This window comes from Caloenas nicobarica, chromosome 8 (genome assembly GCF_036013445.1).
Source record: "Caloenas nicobarica isolate bCalNic1 chromosome 8, bCalNic1.hap1, whole genome shotgun sequence".
Lineage (NCBI taxonomy): Eukaryota > Metazoa > Chordata > Aves > Columbiformes > Columbidae > Caloenas > Caloenas nicobarica.
The window spans coordinates 13,814,023-13,836,112 of NC_088252.1; the positions used below are offsets into that span (position 1 = coordinate 13,814,023).

General features: G+C 38.3%; 1 protein-coding gene across 1 annotated transcript in view; it reads right to left on the reverse strand.

Annotated features, from left to right (window-relative positions):
* SLC9A9 (solute carrier family 9 member A9) overlaps positions 1-22,090 on the reverse strand; it is a 197,091-nt gene that overhangs the window by 113,391 nt on the left and 61,610 nt on the right. Inside the window, exons 7-8 of the mRNA XM_065640255.1 lie at positions 5,398-5,536; positions 4,451-4,556 (exon numbers count right to left, since the gene is read on the reverse strand). Of these exons, the coding sequence (XP_065496327.1) occupies positions 4,451-4,556; positions 5,398-5,536 (245 nt within the window). The remainder of the gene's footprint in view (positions 1-4,450; positions 4,557-5,397; positions 5,537-22,090) is intronic.

Sequence of the window (22,090 nt, forward strand, 5' to 3'; positions counted from 1 at the left end):
ACCTGCATTTCAGTGTTGTACTTTTGCAACTCCAAATGAATTGTTGCATTTGATTTAGATTGGAAACCCTACAGTGAGACACACCAGGTTTTATTCTAGACATGCTAAGAGTGCTTACCCTGTTTATCCTGAGCCTGTTCACTAGCAATATGACTCCACTATCCTCATTTTATGCAACTGATCATTGATCTCAGCCTAATGCCATGCTAGAATATGTACTTTTCTCTAAAAACAACCACCTTTCTTTTCTTCCCTTACTGTCTTAAAAGGCTATACCTCCAGCAGGACCCAAGTTAGCCAGACCCAAGCATTGACTCAAGTGCGTTCGTGGTCTGGTCAAGTGATGCTGTTGAAAGGGCAAATGGGATAAGTGAAACTGCACAGAGTATTGTATCTAGCTTATATGTCAGCAAAGTATGTCTAGAACTTCCCCTAAAGTACAGGATCCACCTGACATTCCCATCTTACAATACTGCATATCATCCAGAGCCATCTCTGAAGTCCTACAGGCAAGCGTTGGGTTAGTAATTTGTGGCACACTTGCCCAGTTGTCACCTGTGTTTGCACAGCACTGCGAATGCCATCTTATTACCTGTGAAGAGCCTGCTTTCCTAATTAGACCCAAATTTCATCCTTTCTTCCTGGGAGTGATAGAACTACAGCTTGAGTGCTGAGACCTGTCTCCTTTTGACCTAGAAGCCAAGCTGTCCCTTCTCCCTCCTTCCTGGGAGGAGTCTACCTTCCTCTCTATGTGACACAACATGGCACAGTACTTACGAATAAAGGAAAAAAACCCCACAAAGTTGAGAATTTAAAGCCCAGAATAACTTCCTTTTTGGAATAATGCCGGCCCAGTGAACTAAAGCCAATGAGGTACCAACCTGCGTTGCACTCGCAGTGTTCAGAACTGCAGACAAATGTTTTGAAAGAACCCTTCTGAGAGTGATACAAGAAGAGCTGGTCACAACAATTAAAGAAAACAAGGAGATAGATGATGGATCCAAGACAGATTACAGCAAACAGATCAGAACAGCAAACAGCCACGAGAATAAACGCACTTTGTCAGCAGCACTAAAGGAAATGGAAGTTGGTGATATTTGTTCTTGCTATTCCTAAATACAAAGGTAGCTCAAAACTGCCCCAGTGAGAAACCAGATCATAAGAAGCTGCTTATTTATTTTTGGAGGAAAAGTGTTCTCACTAAGTGGACTGTGCTCTCCTGTGAGCTCCTGAACAAGAAGGCAGGTGTCAGACATATCACAAAACGTTCAGACGAGAATTGCTGTGGGTGAGGAAGCAGCAGTAATTTATTATCACAAGCTATTTCCTTTATAATGATCAGAAAACAATGATTTTGGGCTGGGCTTTGAAAATCAGTAAAGGAATGAAGATGATCCCCTTCAACAATTTTTCCTTCATGATCTATTGTCTTTCTTAGCTCCATAGCACAGGTCTTTGGTGTGTAAAAATCAGAGGTGGTCGGGATATAATTTTGATGCTTTTCCACTGATAAAACCTATGTGACTTTGAAGTATGCATTAACTGAATGCATAACTGCAAATAAATTCACATACATATATTTGAGTGCATTTGTGCAGGTATATTAATCTCTCTTGATTTGAACATCTACCTAGTTCAAACAGCTATATATAGAGAAGATCAAACTGAGGTGAACATTAAATGCCCATGTGCATCATGGAATCTTTCGCAGACTAATTACTGAGTGATCAGTTAAAAAATAGCAAATTTTGTTAATTATAAAACAAGAGAACAAGCAGTTAATAAGTGTAAGATGTACTTTCCTCATTTATTTTGACAAGTGTTTAATATAGATTATGATTTTTTTTCATAGCCTACTAGTAAATACTCCATAATGAAGTTTGAAAATGAAAGCAACTATATTAACACTGACCTTACTATAGTGCGCTGTTATTACAACTTTGCTCAGCAGTCAGGAATTATATACTTTGGAGCAAATGAGAAAGTGCACAAATTAGATTCTACTGTATAAAAATCAATTTATAATGTGTATGTCACAGCTTGATGAAACAGCTATAAGATTAATAACCATAACATTCGTTTATAATTATCAGTATAACAATAATTGTGTAGTCATCTCAGATTTTTACTTTGAATTGCTGGTTTGATCACATCCATTTTTCAACCAGGGTCAGGCCCATATATTGTGTGTTATATATCACAGGACATCTTGAGGTAGAAGAATGAAATATTTAATAAAATATTGACCTTTACTACTCTTCATTCACATTTATTTAAAAAATCTGCAAGCTAAACAAGGGAGCTCTACCACTTACTATACCTACCCAAAAACCAGTATACAGTATAGCCCGTTATTGATAAATTGTGACATACTTCAATATTAAGACATCAAAAGGCTCATAGTGACTGAAGAACTAGTGTGGAAAGCATTATAAGAATAAAATTATTTTGCAATTACATTACTTGCTAGCTACAGGGAAATACTGATGCTTAGTGTTAATCCTTTGAAGTTCGTTTAGAAGGAATGAACAGAGGAAATGTGATATCCAAGGAAAATGAAGAATAATATAGGCATAATGTACAATGGATCAAGTTAATTTTTGAAGCAAGCCTACTGAAGTGAAAGACTTCAAACTAGGACTTCAGCTGACGGAATGGAGCGGTCCAGCAGGGTCATTGCATGGTTATGATGCTCTCTTAATTGTAATGATTGCTTTTGAGGACAGACACACTTGAGTGTAAAACAGATGATGTATGCATTAAGTAAGACAAGAGGCAAAGCAAGTAAGGTGAAAAAGACTAGAAATGGTAGAGTCTGAATTAAAAGCTGAGTGTGTTCTGAAGGATGAGTGGCTTTCCCTGGGCTCCCTGCGCCTTCTGCAACAGTGTGGGAGACTGCACTGCACACATAACTGCATCTTACACAGATTGCCTGAGCACGGGTGTCAGAAATCAGAGCCACCTCTGAAATCTATGCTCCCAACAGAACCTAAGTCAGTTGAAAATTTCTTAACCAATACAGTAATTCTCCTGCTGAAGTGGAAGTTTAAAATCATATTATGTAAGGAGGCAAGACGCAGTTATTTCAGACCAGACTGAGAGAAGATGAAAGCAACATCAAAACTGGTTAAACCAGACAACTATAAATATCCAATCTAAGGTGTAATGTTCGTGCAGTACTAATGAAGTCAAAGCATTTATAAAATATAGCTTTGAACTTCTGAAGCTATCCTCCTTTACTTCCATTTCCATGTAGTGATCATGCACATCTCTGGGAGCTATTAAGCATAGAGACACAAAATGGACACAGTCCAGCTGGTAACAGATCTTCTCTGTGTGTTGGAATACCATCCTTTTGTTCTGTTCATGTGCTCCTCTTTTTACTCATTGTCCTGAAGATTCTGGCAGTAAGCAGCATGCAAATTTGTGTATTTAATAAGGCAAAGATGCCAGAAGATGTAGATGTTAATAACCTTTTGGAAACGGTTTCATTGTGGCTAATATTAAAAAAGTAACATGCTGGCTCCATAGAAGTCAGTAGAAGTATAACTGTTGACTTGAAAAGGCTTTGAACTATTTTGCAAACAAACCAGCATGGGCTGCATTAACATTCTGTTAAGCAGTTTTCTTCCCCTGACTTTCCCTGACAGTAACTAGAGCACTAGATTTCAGAGGTGACAGCATCAAAAACATCAAAATGATCAAGCTCTAACAAACTGTTCTTTCAAATCCCACTATACAATAGCTTGCTCACGAGGTAAACCATATTCATTACAATTTTTGCCTAAACTTCTGTGGACTCTCTATGTTGTAAAAAGCAGTCCCTGACCATGTGCTTGGCTGCCATTGCATGATTTCTTTCTCAGTATTGACAAAAATCAAATCATACGTCTTTCTGTCACTGGGACATGACTGTACCTCTCCTGTTGCAAAAGGAGTTTTAGCCATGCACTGGAAAAGATGAACATTTATTTTAAAAATCCAGAGGTGGGCGCAACTCCCTGGCAATGCTGAGGATGACCCTGTCCTCTGTTTAGTCGCTGATGGTTGGGAAAAAGGCAGAGGGAGCGGGACATGTGGTGTGTGCAGAGGGGCACAGTCTCCGGCAGTCACAGTGCCCTGTATGTTTGCTTCCTCAGACTTACCATCAGCTCTGGTCCTACAGCTGGGCAGAACAGACTGGGATTAATGGTGGGACTCGTAGGGACAGGACAGTGTGAGAAAGGAGGGGAAGAAAGACTGAGGGCTTTAGCTTGATCTAATAAGTCTTTGTCTGGAAAAACTATTCCATGTCTCTATAGATTTATTCTTGAAGGTGAAACCATATCCAGTATAGCAACTGGCTTTTGGAAGTTTTATATATCACATCATGCCTAAAATAAACAGGAATTTTTCCCGCACTACAGGCATATTTTTAAACTGCCTTTATTCAATAAAATGAAACGCTTACCTGTAAGACCAGCAGCTTCTGCTGATAAGAAGGCACTCCAGGACAGGAGGAAAAACAGTCCTGCCTCCAACATTGGGAACTCACACAGTTTTGTAAATTTTGTCAAGTGCTGAAAGGTTGTTGAGGAAAAATAAAAAAGCAGCTGTTTTGTGAGCTAAAATTGCCCCAGCCTGATAAAGGATGAAAGCAAGCGAGCTCCCCCACCATATTCTTCTATACAAGTTGAATGCAGGAAAAACTGTACAGCTTCTGAATTCTCTCAAAGAAAGAGGAAAATCCAGCACAGGTGTTAAACAGGTGAATTCTACAAGTTGGTTATTTCAAGTGCTTTTGTGGTTTTTGAACTAATGCCTAATTGGTTGCATTTTGCGTATTCTTTTCCCAGAAAAAGGGGAAAGAAAGTAATTTCATACAGTTTTGTAAACAAAATGGCTTTTGTTTACATTTGCATCAATGCAAGACAGATGAAAATTGCTGCCCTTTTGATGATAGTATTTTACAGGAAGAACTGTAAAACACAAGAAAAAATGCAGGACAACAGATATGCCTTTTATTTCTAGTTTAGTAGTCAAGTGACTGACTTGATTTGTAGCCTAGTGTTTGCCTTTTTTTGTATAATTGCTGATAGTTTGTAGCTCATAAATAAGTTGCTGTAATTCATAAATTCATGTTTTAACCTCAAAATATCTCAAAACACTTTTGTAAAAATGTGATTACTTACAAATAGTAAACTAAAGACCAGAGTCTTATGTAATGTCAGAAAGAAACTTATATAGTTATTTGTGGATTCTGACAAGTGAAATTTCCAGTCAATTATGATTTGGCTGTTTGCTTGCAGGGTTTGAATCACGGTTTGGGCTCAAACTAAAGAAGGTCAGTCTCAGATATCGCACATTTTTTCCAACATACATTGAAACTTTTCTTTGAAAACAAACTATAAAGGATATTAAAGCTGTGACAACAGCATAAGAGGATCCCATGGCAAATGATCCAGCAAAGATCCCCAGGAAATTTCCCACAGACTGGAAGAAAGCAGCAGCATCAAATGCATTAGGATTCTCCTTAGGACTGTAAATGGATATAGAGCTGAAAAGAAACAAAGGGATGGGGAAGAGGAATAGAAAAAGGAATAATGAATTCAATCACACTGTTACGGGAATCAGTAATTGAAAATGGATATTTTCAGGGACTCAAAATGCAAAATGAGGCTTTTCTGGGCTGATAGCAAATGGAAGAGCAAAGCAGATGGAGACTGAGGGGCGGAATGGTTTATTTTCAAGGTATCACACTGGAAATCAATAGTCTGCTGCCAGTCAGTAAACATTTTTATACTAGAAGTGCCATAAAGAATATTGTTTCCAGGCCAACTAAACATTAAAAGGTGGTAGGTGTATAACAAAACTGCAAAGAAGATAGATAACTTTGAATTATTTATTGGCCATATGTCTTTGGAGCAGTTATATATTCACAAATATTGTTGATAAAAAGTGCAGCTTTATGGCTGAGGCTCAAATGGGTGACACAAATCACAGCAGGTACCAAATCTGCAGCAGCAATCTTGTCATAAACCACCCAGTAGTTCCCTTCTTGGTGTAACCCTTCATAAATAGAGCTGAAAGCACATCAAGAGCTCAACACGGAAAACCTTGCGGGTAGAATGACTGTTGTCCCACAGAAAGAAATTGCTGCAGTTGTCAAAGGTCATCTCCTGTATCCCACCCCTGGGTACCACCACCAGGAGTACTTTTGAACGGAAAATGGTGCCACCAAAGGGAAGGCTGTGCACTGAAGTGTTTTGGAGTTTCAGGGTTATTTGCCGCTAGTCAGTTACTGCACAGGACACTAGTAACACCAACTATGCATGCCTTTTTTCTTGTTGAAATATTAAATTTAACAGCTACAAAATAGCTCTAAGACTACCAAACTAATTAAGCAACATTTTAGATCTTTGTGGTTCCATTGATTTCAGTATTGTAGGTATTTTATGTTCATGGTCAAACAAAATGTACTGAGCTTGGCATTGGATTCCAGAAAGCAGCTTGGATTACTGGAAAATTACTGGTATTTTACGCATTAAAAATTTAGAATTTTTTAAATGTCTTGAATATTTTAAGCTTTTGCATATTAAGAACGTGATCCCTACAGTCTGATGTCTTCCATCTGGAAATGAGGCTTCGAGATAAAACTCCGTGTGGAGGATTTTCTAAACCGTTGCATTCATTTAGGAATCTCCAACTAACATGAAGACATGAAAATAGACCTCATGCTTTCAGTCTGTAAAAAAGGCATATGGTGGAGCACCACTAAATATGAGGGGTGAATACTTACCCAATCCAACAGAAGTTACTAGGCACCAAAATCCGGCATCTTCAGTTACACTGATTAGCACCACCACAAAACTAGTGAGATGATTTGTAGTGGAAAGTGCTATTAATAGAAGTATACAAAATATTGTTCCCAGAGCAAATGCTAATTGACAACATGTTGCTATCTACATTTTCAGTCCTCTTTCAACTGTGACTCTCTTAGACCAGGGGTCAGTCTTTGCTTCTCTTGCCTTCAGATGATTCTTGAAATGTTCCTTGTCTCTGGCCTACTCAAAATGTTTTGGTTTACATCCCATGTGAAATAAAAACTATATTAAGCCATAGAAACATTATCTAAACTGATGGAAGAGCTCTATGAAAGGAAATCCCATTAGCTGTGATACTGTATGTTTATAGTTTAATTTGCTAAGTGTGTTTTGCATACTTAGGTAGGGTTTGGTTAGTTATTTAATATTGAAACTATTTGGTTGTGTAACCAGAACTGCTAGATCTAAGACTTTTAGGCATGTCTTGACACAAAGCAGCCACTTGGTTCTCTGATATTTGCCCCAAATAAGTGTAAAGAGACTGTGGCTGCTGTTCTGTATTGCTTAGTGAACTATAGATCAGGAACTGATCATTTGTGCCACTGGTGCTGCCACAAGCATAGAGTGGTGAATTCAGAGAGGTCAACCTGATTACACTATAAAATCAAGGAAAATTGTTCTATTATGGGCTCTGCCCATAGAAGGTATGCTCAGTAATAAAAAGTAGAACCAAAAAATCTTGACATGGAGTGAAAATTTAGTAGTCAAAAGTAAACTCGCTATTAACTGACTTTTCATTAAGTATGTTAACCTTAAGGCAAGAAAAGATGACTTTGTTAAGACCCGTTGGAGTTCCAGTTTGCCCTCCAATTTACCAATAGCTTTCAGGTATGGAGAAAACTAGAAGAAAGCATTCTATTCTTAATGCAGTTGTTTAGGAACAAATATAGAGTGAGTCATTCTCACTGGGCATTTTTTCTACTCAATATGCCCCCAAACTCCATGATTTTTTAAAAGCACCATAAGACAACATATGCTCATTATGCTAACCGTGGTTTCTGGACTAAATCTTTCCAGAACTCAGGCTTCCCTGCAGCTCAGAGAGTATTTAGTTCTGTTTTTCATTTTGCATTATTCTGTACTAGAGGTATTATTGTTTATTTTTTTCTGAATATTTTTCTTCTTTAACACTAACTTTTAACCCTTTCAAGCATCTAAAATACATACTAATTTAGCTGATAATTTTTCTATATATGCTATATTTCAACAGAATATAATTTAATCCTGTTTATTCCAGTACTTCCTGACAAGCCAATTATTTGACCTAAAACCAAAATTGCAATGTTTAACACTGGAGACAACCATAATTAAACTTATAGTGCCTCTAGTCTTCTTCCTTTTCTTCAGATCAATTCAAGAAACATGCTGGCATGACTTGCTATTTCTGCTATCTGATACAAAAGGGGTTGATAGCAGTTCACTAACAAGCAGTGTGAGAGCTTGACACTAAATTTGAAACTGTGTTTAGTTTTTAAATATTAGAGGTTTTCTAACTGTTGAGCTAGTATGAGAAAAAATGGGTTTATTTCTGTAAATTTGTATCAGAGGTGGATTAAGCAAGTTCTGAAAATAAATGCAGTAGAAAACTTTTCAGAGATTGATAAACGAACAGGACTAATGGTAAAGATATGCTTTACCTACCACCTGTAATGAGATAGAGTGGAGGGACAGGAATAACAGATTTTTGTTGAGTCCTCAGTGAATGCTTGATAGACATATCTCACGAACACCTGCCTCACTCTGTACTGCCTATCTATATGTAAGTTTGGTTATCCCTGCATCTACTTCAGGTTGGAGTAAAGAATAATAATTTGCTTCCTCACTGGTTCTTATAGGGATTAGCTGACACTTTCTATATTAGAAAACTATTTAACAGATCTCATTTTCTTTCCAGTTCTTATGTGCTTCTTTGACCAAATAACAATGGACAGGGCCAAGTGCTTTCAGAGCTTTCAAAAAGGAAATACAGGCAATATTTATTTATGCAATAAATTGCAAGTTAAGATGGTAGCTTTTGCTTGAAACAGAAAGAATGATTAACCAGTTGAACCATGCTGATCATTCCGCTTCTTTCCTCCTCTCATCTGTTAAATCATCTTAGGATGAAAGCTCAGCGTGGTGAAGAATGTTTCTTTCTGTGGACTCATAAGGGGATATAATACTAAAGGTCTCCATTGCCAAGCAAGAAGTGCTTTTGCAGCAGAAAGATTACAGTCACATTTCCAGTCACATCTTAATCAATTACTTTTACGTCTTCAGTTATTCTCAAGGAAAATCTCTTTTATTCATAAGATCCTTTTCTTCCTGTAAGTTTTCCAAGCCTGTGAACATAGCAGATGGTATTTTCCTTTTTTAAAAAAATTGAAAGCATTTAGGATTAGAGCAAAGATTTTTCAGTAAGTCATGGAAGTTTTTTGAGGAAAAATCGGTAGGTGAGACTAACTCTTGTGTCCTACCTTTTGTTCCTGTCAAGATCTGACATGCCTAGGGCTAGTGTGGCAGCATTAAATAGAAATGTAACTAGCAGAATAGCACTAAGATCCTTGGTTTCGCTATCAGCCAAAGTGATGCAATGCATGGATCAGACAAATTTTAGGAAAAGGCAATATACTGAAGAAAATATACTCAAGCACCAGAAGGAAAATGTGTACAAACAGCAGAAAATTTCTACTTGTATAATGTGGAATCAATGATTAGAAATAACCAGTAAACAAACTGTTTTATTCCTTTTTTTTCTTTCTTCTGTCTGTTTGATCAACATGAAAACAAACAGCTTATTATCTTTGTATTATCTTTGGAGAAGATTTCTTTCTACTTGCTAAATCAAAAGGCTTCCTCTTGCCCAGTGGCCTCCTTCCTATTTGCTGCACTATCATGTGCCACGTAATACTGCACAGAAGAGAAGCAGGAACAGCCTTAACAATAAAAAAACTCCATACCTGAAAATACAGGAAGGTCAGATATTCCTTAAAATACCTTCACTGAATGAAGTGGGATCTCCCTCAGGTGATAAATAATTATAGAACCACATTGTGATTTTACCAGCTGCTAATTAAGAAAAATAAAACAGGCCAGGAAAAAAAATAGATTTCAAGGTTGTTTTAAGAGGGAAAGAAGGTTTTTTCCTGACATTACACAGGAAAAGGTAGGTCACTATACTGTGTTAGAAAAATCAGAGCTTTCAGAGAAGTGGATTGAACTGAGCAGTTTCTGTTCCCACACAACATTTTAACTATATAATTTTCCTAAAAGTGTTGTAAGAAAGCTGAAAAGACAGAACTGTCATTTCCCCACAATGTAAGTGTTGAACTGGAAGCTAGAGGGAAAGCACATGGATAGCACCAGACACCTACACCTTCTCTTGGCAAGGTTTGTGTTGGTAAAGCCTTCCAGGCCTCCTCATAAATAGATCCTCACACAGTAATAGTAAGTAGACGAACTATAAAAATGAAATCAACCGAGGTAAGATTGCAATGTGAGTATGCAAAGCCAACAAAAGCACATGTGAAGTAGAGGTTTGCAGACCATTGAGGGGGGGCAAAGGAGGGACACACCAGTGCAGGAAGGTGTTGAGAGTAGCAAAAGCAGCTTGAGGCAAATATCTACAGATCTTCTGGATGAAAATTTCCAACAGCAAACAAGCTTACTGTATTTTTCAGATGTGTTTAAAACAGCAACAGAATGCACAGAAGGTGCATTAAAAGAACATAGATGAGCATTCAGTACATTCTTCTGTATAAAGAAATCTGTCTCCCTGGAATTTATTCCTGACAATATTTGCAAATGTTTAGAGCATTAAGGCTCCAGAAACATGGATTTCACAGAAATATACATATTAAGCTTTCTATTTATACAGGTATAAGAACTGAAGAAAAAAAAAAATCCTGCTGACTGAGTTACTGCTCAAGTGGCTGGATTTTGAGAGCATTTGAGCCTTTGTTTTCCTGGATATCCAAAACTTTATGCTCCTTGGCATCATGGTTTTTATTCCACTCACAACCTGGTTTCAGCACATTCCTAGTAGTGCTGTTGGTTATAGTTCTAGAAAAATGTCTAGCAGTTATTTTATAAACTATCTTCTAGCTGGGATTACAGTGTTCCTTTTTCTCTGTCTCATGGCATATTTGCTTCCTCTCTTTTTTTGTCCTAACTTTCGTTCCTTTCTAGGCTTTTCCAGACTTTATGAACTCTTACAGAACATTTTGTTTTGATTATTTTAAACCAAACTAACACTTAGCTGTTGTCATACATAAGGCTTTTAGTATTTATGGAAACCCTTCTCAAAGTGGATTTGTTATCAGTCCCAAAGCGGACAGCTGATGGCAGACGTCAAAGCACCAGCAGTACTGGAAAACTAAAGCTGTCACAGACTTTAGAGAAAAGGTGTTTTCCCATTTATAAAGAGAAGCAACATCTGCATGAAAATAAAAACCAGATTCATGCGCTCTGCTAGATTTTTGCTTAGCATAACATATCATAGGCTAGTTCTACTGATAGGCTTCTTTTTAAGTGTCACAAAGCACCGTCAGACCTGATGTACCTGGAGGGCTTACTACGTTTTTCGGTGGTATCACAAAGCAGCTGCAGCTGTCCCTTAACCTGGGCAGTCAGAAATCAGCTTAGCTCATCAGGAGTCATTTTTGGAAGCTAATAATGAATATTTTCTACGCTGGTAACTCCTTCAGTTTTCTTCTGTGTTCAGGCCTGAGGTGACACAAGGCAGCAGCTTGTACTACAGCCAGAGAAAATGAGTTGTTTGTGTTGTTCCAGGTAGACTTTCCCTAATGCAGATCTTAGTTCTCAGCTATCCCCAGACATCAGGGATAGCAGAAAATCTGTCATTCTCCCTCCTTCTGCTCTGCCTCCCCAGCCATTGCCCCTAGGACGCCTGCTCTACCTCTTCAGGGAGCCTTGGAAACCATCTTTTAATCGCAGTGATCCCGTTCTTGCCCTGAAAATTTCACCACCTTTGCCTTAAAAGGTTCTGGTAGCTCACCCACCTCCATGGGGTTGAACCCAATATTCTGGTGCCCAGGAAAAACCTCTGCAATCCCCTCCTGACAGAGGTGCTGGGAACAGCCCCTCCCTCCGGTCCTGATCAGAACTCGGTCACTACAGACATGTCGAAAGGAGATGTGAGATGACAATTTTGACAATGAGTAATGACCTAACGGGCCTGCAGGCTGAACTATTTCAAGTCTAAAGTCATATCTGATCTGGTGAGGAGCTTCTCTACCCTTTTGCATCTGAGAAATGGTATGTGCTGTCCTAACGTATCTGTACAAGTATCTTAACTTTTCATTATCTTGTTCTAGGCAAATACTACCCTATTTTTATCTTTGACAGAAAAAAATTCTGATGAACGGCAACCTGAACTTAAAATTCTTTGTGAAAGAAAACTAAGGCTTATTAAGTAAAATATGCTAGCATTTATCTGAGGCTTGATATAAGAAAGTTTCATTCTTAAATGGCTGCTACTGCTTCTAAATGCCTAATTTTCATAAATCTATTTGAAAACATCACCGTTATTTTCCAGTGAAAACTCTTTTCCAAAAAGCCTGTCCCGTATCTTTGAGAGGAACGGTGCCCATCAGCAGAAGACAAATGGCCGGTGGTGGGTCGGCTGTGGCAGCGTGTGCTGCATTCTGTGTTACGCTGTTACCAGTGTCTGATTGTCCTTCCTTGTGAGCTGGTCGTATCAAAAGGCACATAATTTACAGATTTCTGTGCCTGCAACTATGACCCCTTCTCATTTGGATGTCTTTTGGATAGCAAAACTGTAATCCAACTCAGTGTTTAATTTCCATTCTTTTCAAACATTGCATAAAGAGAAACGGCCTGTGTATCTAGGGCGGCTTGAAGTCTGTCCTCCCTGTGAGGGAGATCTTCAGGGCTTCATCAACTGTGAAGGTGAATATAGTGTGAAGAAAGTAGAAACAAAGAATCAACCACCAAGGAACAGATATATATGAGTAAATTATTACTGTATTAATAGGAAGAGCTGGATTTCTGCCCTGCCTTGCACCTCTCTGTAATCACTTATGCCTACACAAAATAGAACTTATAAAAAATATGCAGGTTTTCTGCACAGAAAACACAACTGTAGAAGTTACAAAGCAGTGATGTATCAAACCACCAATTCTCTGAGTTAACAACAAACAATGAACAAGGAAAAAATTCTCCAGTCAGTATCTGGAGGAAAAAAAGAAATAAATTCCTATATGTTTTTTGAAGAAAATCTGCTGCATCCTGCTAATTAAATTACCCAGGGAGAGCATATCCATTGAATAATAGTACCTCATGCTTTGTGAAGGCATCTTCAGGGACCCCAGAAGTGCAACAATCCCCAAGATGCACATCAGCTAAAACTGTTCCCTGAACAGGAAGAAAATGGCAAAAACCAAACAGAAAACCTAGTATTTAAATTTTTATATTGTGCCAGTAAGGGAATTAGATGTACTGCATGTGTTAACACTATTACTAACATGTATCTATGAACCTGAGCTACCTTTTTGCCTCCCTACGCCTGCTCCCGAGTGAAGGGAACTACCCCCCACTCCCAGCTCTCTCACTACTAGACCCAACCATCTGAACTTGTAAAATGATCCTAATGATTCGTATTTCTCTAATAATAAAATAGTGTGTAGTACTTACTTTCTTCATATATGGCTAGACCTTTATCTCCTATCACTTTCACATTATTGTTCTTCATTACAGCATTCTTCACCTTTGTATTATCCTCCAATTTCTCGTTACGAGCCTCCAAAGTTACTCAGAGCAAAGCTGATAAATACTTATCAAAAACATTTGTACAACCTTCCATTTATAAGAGAGTTCTCACCACCAATCCAGGTGATGAGACCCTAAAATAAGGATTTTCAGTGAAAATTATCTCTCTTTTGAAAGACAAAAATCGAATGAATGTGTAATTGCAAGTGTTCAATGAGCACTTGGGAAAAGAGTTTAATGTGCTTTTGGAGGCCTAATTTCATCTGCAGGTCAGGTTTATTTGTACAGAAGTGGCAAACCATGATAGTATGGGACTTAATTTACTCTACGCACAGAGAGTGCAAAGAATAAAACATCAGAGCAAACAAACGAGAAGCTGACTGATGTGGCTGTAAGAGGAGGGAAGGTGATTACTGGGAGGATGGGTGGTCTTAATTAAACCTTCCTTTTGTACTTTTTTGTTGGGATAACTCCAAGATGAGATAACGAAGCCTTTCAACTACCCTCATCTTTTACAGTGACCACACTCTTGCAATTAAATGTGACATTTATCCATGTCAGTTGAATTCTACCCCCTGTTGATAAAACGATGTAGCCTGATGGTTGCCTGCACTGAGCGATGCAGGTGAGAAGGCTGCAGCAGGTACCACTAAATGACTGTGATTTACTGTCATTCTTCTTGAGTGCTCTAGATGAGAAACTGCCTCAAACTACTGCTACAATGATGAGTATCTGAAGTAACTCCGCTGATTCAGTGCAGTTGTTCCAGATTTACACTGACGTCACAAAAATAAAAAAAGTAGAATATGACCCAAACACTTCAAGGAACCTTTCAAGGAGCTTGGTTAGCCATGAAAAATCCTTTGCTCTTATGGGCAACTAGTAAAGATTAAGCAGAAACAGTTTGCACTGAATATTTACTGAATTGTAATTTTCTTAGAATCACACAGCCCGTGATTTTGCTCAGGAGAAGCTTAAGACTGAAATAACAGAAAATGATGTATATTTCGTGCCAGACAGTGCTCCATTTACGTTTTGACTCATGTTGCAACATTGTAGCAGAACTCACTACACTGGCCTGCAGTGTGAGGTGCTGAGGGGTGAATAGCAGCCTTCCCTTTGTGATAATAGCTACTCCTTATCCTTCACAAATAGGTAGTTCTACTCACATCAGCCTCCTTTGGGGTTTGAATCAACTTCTCCCTGAGAGTTAGATGGTTAAACAGTACTGCAGCACACTGTAATCTCTGAAATCCCCTTGACTGAATCTGAATGAAGGGGTGGAGGGGCAATATCCAACTGCTTAGCCGATCAATGAAAGAATGTATACAGCAGGTTCTTATTTAATATTCCAAGACCTTTTCTCTCCTGTGGCCTCTGCTTATGAAGATCATGGGACTGATATGTTCAAGGGTGATGTGTCCAATTACTGTGCATGGACAGCACGCCAAACTGACTGGAGACCTGTCTGTAGACAGCTCACTGCTCCCAGAAACAGTGTGAGGAAGCTCCAAGGGCCCAGTCCCTCTCATCTGAGGAAAACAAACAGCCTGTTCTTTTGTGATTCTCTCCTCTTTGTCAGTGAAACAGGACAGAACCCCACTCTCACCACTGGTCTGCCAAGCCCAACTGTTCCGTGTAACTGCTCTGTCTTAACAGAGATGTAAAGCTTACTCGTGAATGCTGAAGGACAGAATTGGCAGCATGCTACTGGTGATATGCTACAAAGAATTCAAAGCATTTAGTGAGGGAGCAGAAGCAACTGAAAGGGAACTGCATCTTTGTGATTTCTACCAGATATCCGTCTCTTAAAAATATAATGTACGAACAACATGCTTTCGTAGATTTTTCTCTGGCGTGACAGAAGTAGTTTTGGGATTTATTTTGTTTTTCCTCTATGTTACCTGCATGAAATAAACTGTCCATGACACAAAAGTAAATTAATGAAGCTGAACTAAACAATAACTTTTTTTCAGAAGAAACCTAGAGTTTAGTAGGTAGTCAATGAAGTACGGGTACTCAGTCTGTTGAGAGATCTATAAGCTACTGGTTGTGTTTAAATTATTATATCCGAGGCAGAGCTGAGGTTGCTGTTCGAGGGCGCAGGCGGTGGCTGGGGTGCTGGACAGGCCATTGCCAACACTGCAGGGCTGCGCCAAACGTCCAGCCTTCCAACAGCCTCGGGCTTCTTCACTTCCAGAATGTCTGCTGTAGGAGATGAAGGGCGGAGCCCCAGTCTCCCTTCCCACAACTTCAGCACCCTTAAGAACTTGTGAACAGAGCAGTATGCTGAGGGGCCTGATGCTGGATGCAATTGATGAAGATAAACTACATTATGTCCCATAGAAATTAGAGTGAAAGGAGTCTGAAAGTTTCTCCAAAGTTTTTTTCTGTTCAGTGTTCTCCCTCACTCCTGCCTAATATGTAACGAATAGGAAGAAACGTGATTCTTGGCATGTGTCCACAGCATGGTATGTAGTCCCTGTACAGTCTGTACTTGCAAAACACATTTTATCATTGTCAGAAGGGGCTTAAATAGGAAAACAGTTTTACATTTCATGTGTATTTTCAACATCTGGAGTACAGTTTGTCAATCTTCTACACAGATTCTTGTGGAGATTCTTTTTTTTAAAAGTTTAATGCTCTGAGAAATATGGGAAACAGATGCAAATGAAATAGGCCATGTGATTTCTAACATACCTGGACCATAAACTGGATGAGACTACCTCAACCCTGACTTGAACCAACATGACCTCGAGCTCAGTGCAAAACTTCCCTCTCGGGTACCATGGTATGTTGCAAGCAATATGAAGCAAAATCTTAAGGGAAGGATAGTTCATTTTCAACAATTTTGTGTTAGCATTGCAAAGTGCCTACGAGTTTTTCCTTTGCATTAGACATCAGCACTTTTCAAGGACGGGTCACATCTTTGCTCCCCCCAGGGAAGACACACCCAGTGTACTCAGTTTGCTGTCTCTGTGCTGCAGTTGAGAACATAGCTAGGATGGGAATGAGATTTTCAAATCTCGGTACCCCTAACAATTTTTTTCATGTGCTTACCAAATAGATGATAATTTTTGCCTCTTGCTAATCTGGATTTGAGATGAGGCAGTAATCTAAAGAAGAAAGTCTTTTTAATTTCCTGAGCAGTTCAATCCCACCTACATTTCTTTATTCAAAATATTTTCTATAGTTTTTTTAAAAAAATAAAAGGCTAGGAAAAAATGATTCTGGCATTGTCTGAATGAAATACTATCCTGATAACAGAGCTTCTCTCACAAATATTAGTTCCACTTCTATTGCTTTATAATAAATGGTTGCAGCTGTTGCCATGGCAATTCTCATTTTTAAAAAAGTATCCAAGTGAAGACAAGAAATGCAGCTGTTATCATGAGAAAGTCTAAAATAAATCCAGATGTGAATCGTATGCTCTAGTGTTGGCAGTATTAATGTCAGAAACAAAACATTTTACATGTTTTGTCTTCTTGATATACTGGAGCTGAGGATGGGCATTTAAGGATATTCTGAATTGTAGGTCTCTGTTCCTGATCTAAATATAGCAAATGAACAGACTGAAGTTTCACCTTAGGGAAAGGCACTTGCTAGAAAAGCTGGTCAGTCTTGAATAGAGAATGGCAGTAATATTCCTGTAGGAACAAGGTAGGCCTGAAGCTCTCCTCATTTACCTTTCTGATAATATGTTAGCATTTTGGTTTTTACAGCTTATAAAAAGAAAAATCCAAGCCATGCTTGTTGACTTGCCACTTTGTAGCCCGAAGTTCTTTAAAATTACTGCTATACCTTTAATGTTAGACAGAGAACATTAAAACAAAATTACTGGGCAATGCTCTTCAAGGAAAGTGTAATTCAACTAGTCCCAACACAGGTACCAATAGTTATCTGCTGGAAAAATGCACTGTGTTGGGAAGGTATAGTCCATTTAAGAGAGAATTTCTGAGAAGGTGATAGCTCTGGACTTATTTCAAAGCAAAAACCAAGAGTTCGAAGTTATATCTCTAGCAAACGCTATCTGGAAAGCAGTCGCACAAAGCATGAACAAGAGAGGTGCTTAGAGACAGACTGTGTAGTCTGACAGAGTGTGGGACTTGGGCAGGATGGCAGATGGGTTGAAAGGTGCCTTTGCACCTGGTTGTACCTTTTCTCCTTGCCCAGGAGCTGCAGAAGATACTTTGGCTGAAGCCATCCTGAACTGCAGCTGGCTCAGTGGTTCATTCCAGCAGCTCGGGGCTGCTGAGAACAACAGACAAGTAGCTGCTGAACTTTGTGGAAATTATTTTGCTCAAGCGTTAAGTCAGTTGTGATTATGACACCTGCAAATACCCTTTGGAGGATTACTCAACTTCACTCATGGTAAAATAAAACAAAGAGGAGGAATCACCAGCTAGGCAGTGAAGTTGACATGCATAGAATTTCAGTCCCAAACTCTAAGTCAATCAGAATGGCAAAAATACTTTTTATCCTTAAATATTATAGCAAGAAGAGAAATACTAGAATACACACATTCCATATTTCTGAGTTCTGTCTTCAGGGATGTTTTTCTCAAAACTCTCGGTACAGTCTGTCTTTCTCTATCCTTGCTACAGGAGTTTCAAACGATAAACTAACTTTAAGCAGTGCTACATAAACACATACTGCTCTTGAAGGACAATCTGAAAGCTAATTGAAATCTTGAAAATAATCCGGATAATAAAATCCTAAAAAACCTCCACAATTTCCTAAATATACTGCTTAATCAAAGAGACCTTTACCAAATATATTGGATGGGAGCTTTTGCTCTGGTAAGAATATGTCATTCATAAGTACATATGCTAAGGTTTTTGGACATATAACTGGCAACTGGTCATGAGTTATTCCTCAACAGTAAGATTAAATGAAGTTAGATCTCCTTGTCTTTAAAATCAAGGTATCTGCTGTTACCTGTGGCCTAGATCCAATGCACTGTGGAAAATCTCACAGAAATGATAGGCAGATAGATAGACAATTTTTCCTTATGGAAGACTCCATTGATTTATGGATAAACATTTAGTATAACTCAGTAATTTCCACCACTTAGTTTTAAAATAGATGCTTTCCCCAGACAGGCAGTTCCATGAGGCTTAAACACAGCTATTAACAAAATGAAAATAATTCTGACTAGCTTCATTGCACTCATAATTACTTGAATGAAGAAGTCTCGCCTCACAAACTTGTGCATTCACCTCACTCTAACGTTAAACGCGCAATGAAAATACTCTCCTAGCTATGGGCTAAGTCCTGCTAACTCTAGAAATAGAATGCAAAGCTTTGAACAACCTAAAATGATGGTTTAGAAATACCTTTACATTACTCTGTAGGAATAAAAATACTGTAATAAAGAAGATGCACACTGTTAAATGGTCTAGGAGCCTGAAATATTTTCTTCAGAAATACTTTAAACTACTATAACCGTTTCCAGTGTGTCTGAGGCACAGAACAGCAGCCTGCTAGGCACTCCATTGTTCTCATTTCTCTCACTATCATTTCTGGCTGTGCTTGCTACAGGTCAGTAGAACAATGTAGAAAGGAAGAACTGTTTGATTTCTTTTAAGTGAGTATAAATGTGCAATGAGTGGGGATGCAAAATGAAAATGCTGTATATTTAAAAATGATTTCACTTTTGTGAGATTTTGTAATGGAAAAATTACAAAGGGAAAATTGCGAATATCAGTTTATTCAATGTATTGTTGGGATGGTATTTTGTTCAAAGTTTTAATAATATTTAAACATTCCTTTTCAAAATGGAAATTCTAATGTCACTATGTCTCCCCAGAAATGTACTGAAATTTCATGGTGAATTCAAATAACATAAACGTATGCATATACATTCAGAATATGTAGATCATTATAACTGGCAATTAAGTTTGGGAACATCAGAGTACCAGACATATTAGGAGCTAACTGGTAACAAGGCTAGATTTTTTCTTTGATATGGCGGTCTTTACAGCAAATGTTCATAAGTCCTATTTTCCTAAATGCTGTAGAAATGAACAGGCTTTGTCACACCATCCACTCTCAGGGCCACTCGCACAACTGAGTGTCCCCAGTCTCTCAGTTTAGCTCATACCTGTGTCATGCCAGGTAATGCCCTCCTTTTATTTGGGTGTTATTTTTTCATGGTTTGTGACTTTACCAAAATGACACCATTTTAGACTACATTTCCATATTGTATTTGCCCTTTTTCTGAAGATTTTTTTTTTCTTTTTTTTTTGAAATTTAGCTATTCTCAGCACCTGTATAGAGAGAATATACGTGTGCTTATCTTGGACAGAAACTGTACAACCATACAATTACAAAGCTTTCTCACTGTACCACTTTGAAATTCAGACTCGTCACTTCTAAAGGGAGGAAAGAGGAAATTACTCATCTGTTACTCATGAGTCTTTCACCTGTGAAAATGTGCCAAAACTGAGCAATTTTTAAAGGTTTCTGAAATGTTTAGTTGACAAATCTCAGCAGATATCTGATAAACTTCATCAGCTAAAAATCTTCTAACATCTCATTTGTATTAGGCATGTGCTATATAAAATGTAAGTATTTTTTTTCTTGCAATTGCTGCTCCCCAAACTCTGCCATCTATTGTTTCACCAGCCTGCAGAACTGACCAGCAGCATCAATCTCCCTTGTCCTCATTAGCTTCTCTGTTTGTCACAACATAATAAGGAGGATAACAGAGGTGCAAGTATCAGAAATAAAGACAGGGTATCTCTTGGCTTTAGAGAATGAATGAGATCGGGTTAAGAGTTTAGAGTCTTAGCTTATCTTTAGAAATAATTTCTTTCCATCTCAAATGGGAGGCAAAAGGACTGGTGACTGCAGCAGAAATGGTGGAGTAGGTCATGCAATTCAGGGGAATGGGCAGAGTGAGAGTGAGATGGTGACACTCATCTGTTGAAAAGAGAAAGGAGAGAGAAAGAATAAGATTGAGACCAAAACAAAAGAAGGAGGAAAAAATGAGTGGACACTTATAACCATTGGAATAAATTCTAAGAATAGAAATTTACTGAGTCTTAGAGTTTAAGTGGCTCTGAAATGTAGTAGCTTGAAGTATACAGTCCCTCCTCCTGCTGTGCCTGGCACTCAAGGAAGGCAGCAGCACGCTACTGTCATCAATTATTCTCTTTGCTCAAGAGACTAAAGTATATTCTGAAAACGTTAAAGTTCTGAATCCAAAAGGTGAAACATGCACACTGAAATAATGTCTTGGGTATGGAGAGAGAGAGGTTTCTGCGTATGAAAAAATAAACCTAAAAATTACATTTGATTGAAATGTTTACAGAAGGTGCCTCTCAACTCCCCTTCTGTAAGACATGAAAATATATTTAGGGGATTATGTAACTTTTAAGTAGGTGATAAGCTTTGCACTAGTTTGATGTGCTTTGTGGATGCTTCACTGTGCACACATAAGTATATATGTGCTCGTGTGCACATACAAAAGAATTTCATGTAGAGTGATGGCAATTCACTCTAACAGACTCAGCAGCTTAAGGATTTGAGTCTTAAAAGATCAAGGCTTGTAGCGGGAACCAGTTTACCTGATGTTGCTGTTAGTAAATAAATAAATAAATAAATAAACAAAAGGCCTTAGAGCAGGTTAGAATTATGAAATCCAAATTAAACTGTATAAAACTGTGTATTGAGCACATAGGTTCTGGAGGGGTTCACAGAGGGATCAGTAGAGACCTCAGCCTTTCTCAGTGCTCCTGGGTAGCCACTGGAAATATGCAGTCCATTCTGCCACAGTGTGAACGGGTTTTCCTTTCATGTAATCACAACCTGAACTCCAAAGAATAAAAGAATTTTGATAGGAGTCTATCCTGTTGTAACAAAACCTCTGTCTCTTTGAGATAGCTGTACTCTTCAATACTGTATTTCTGGAAAGGTTTTGAACAATGAAGAAGTATTGGTGGGTACCCAGTAAGTGAAATGTCAAGCTCTCCCTCACCTTTCCCATACATAGTCCTCTTCTGTCTTCCCTGCCAAGAAGACTTGAAAAATATGTTGATCTACTGCAAGTACCAGACAGACTCTTACGCACAGTATCTCATCCAGAGAGAATGAAATGAGTTTTCTTTTGGAAAACTTCAAGGGAAATAGTATCAATACGTTCATTTTAAACTAAAAGGGAGTTGTCTGTAAGTAGAATTAGACTCTGTATGTAATTATCTTGCTCTCGAAAAATCTGTCTTATTCACTAGAGAAAGGTTATTTGGATAAGAAAAAAAACATCTGGAAGAGCTCAAAAAACAAGCTGACTCGTACCAGGGTGTACTTCAGTTCTGAAGAGTTCCCAATAGAAATCTTTGGAATGAAGAAGCTTTGATGCCAATTTGGTCATTTGTACAGAAAATGTAGCTAAATAATTGCCTCTTGGATGTGATTTTCAAGCACTGCAAGCAGCATTCTTAATTCTGAGCTTGCATTTCATATTTTTAAATGTTATCTGTTTGTTTGTGTATAAG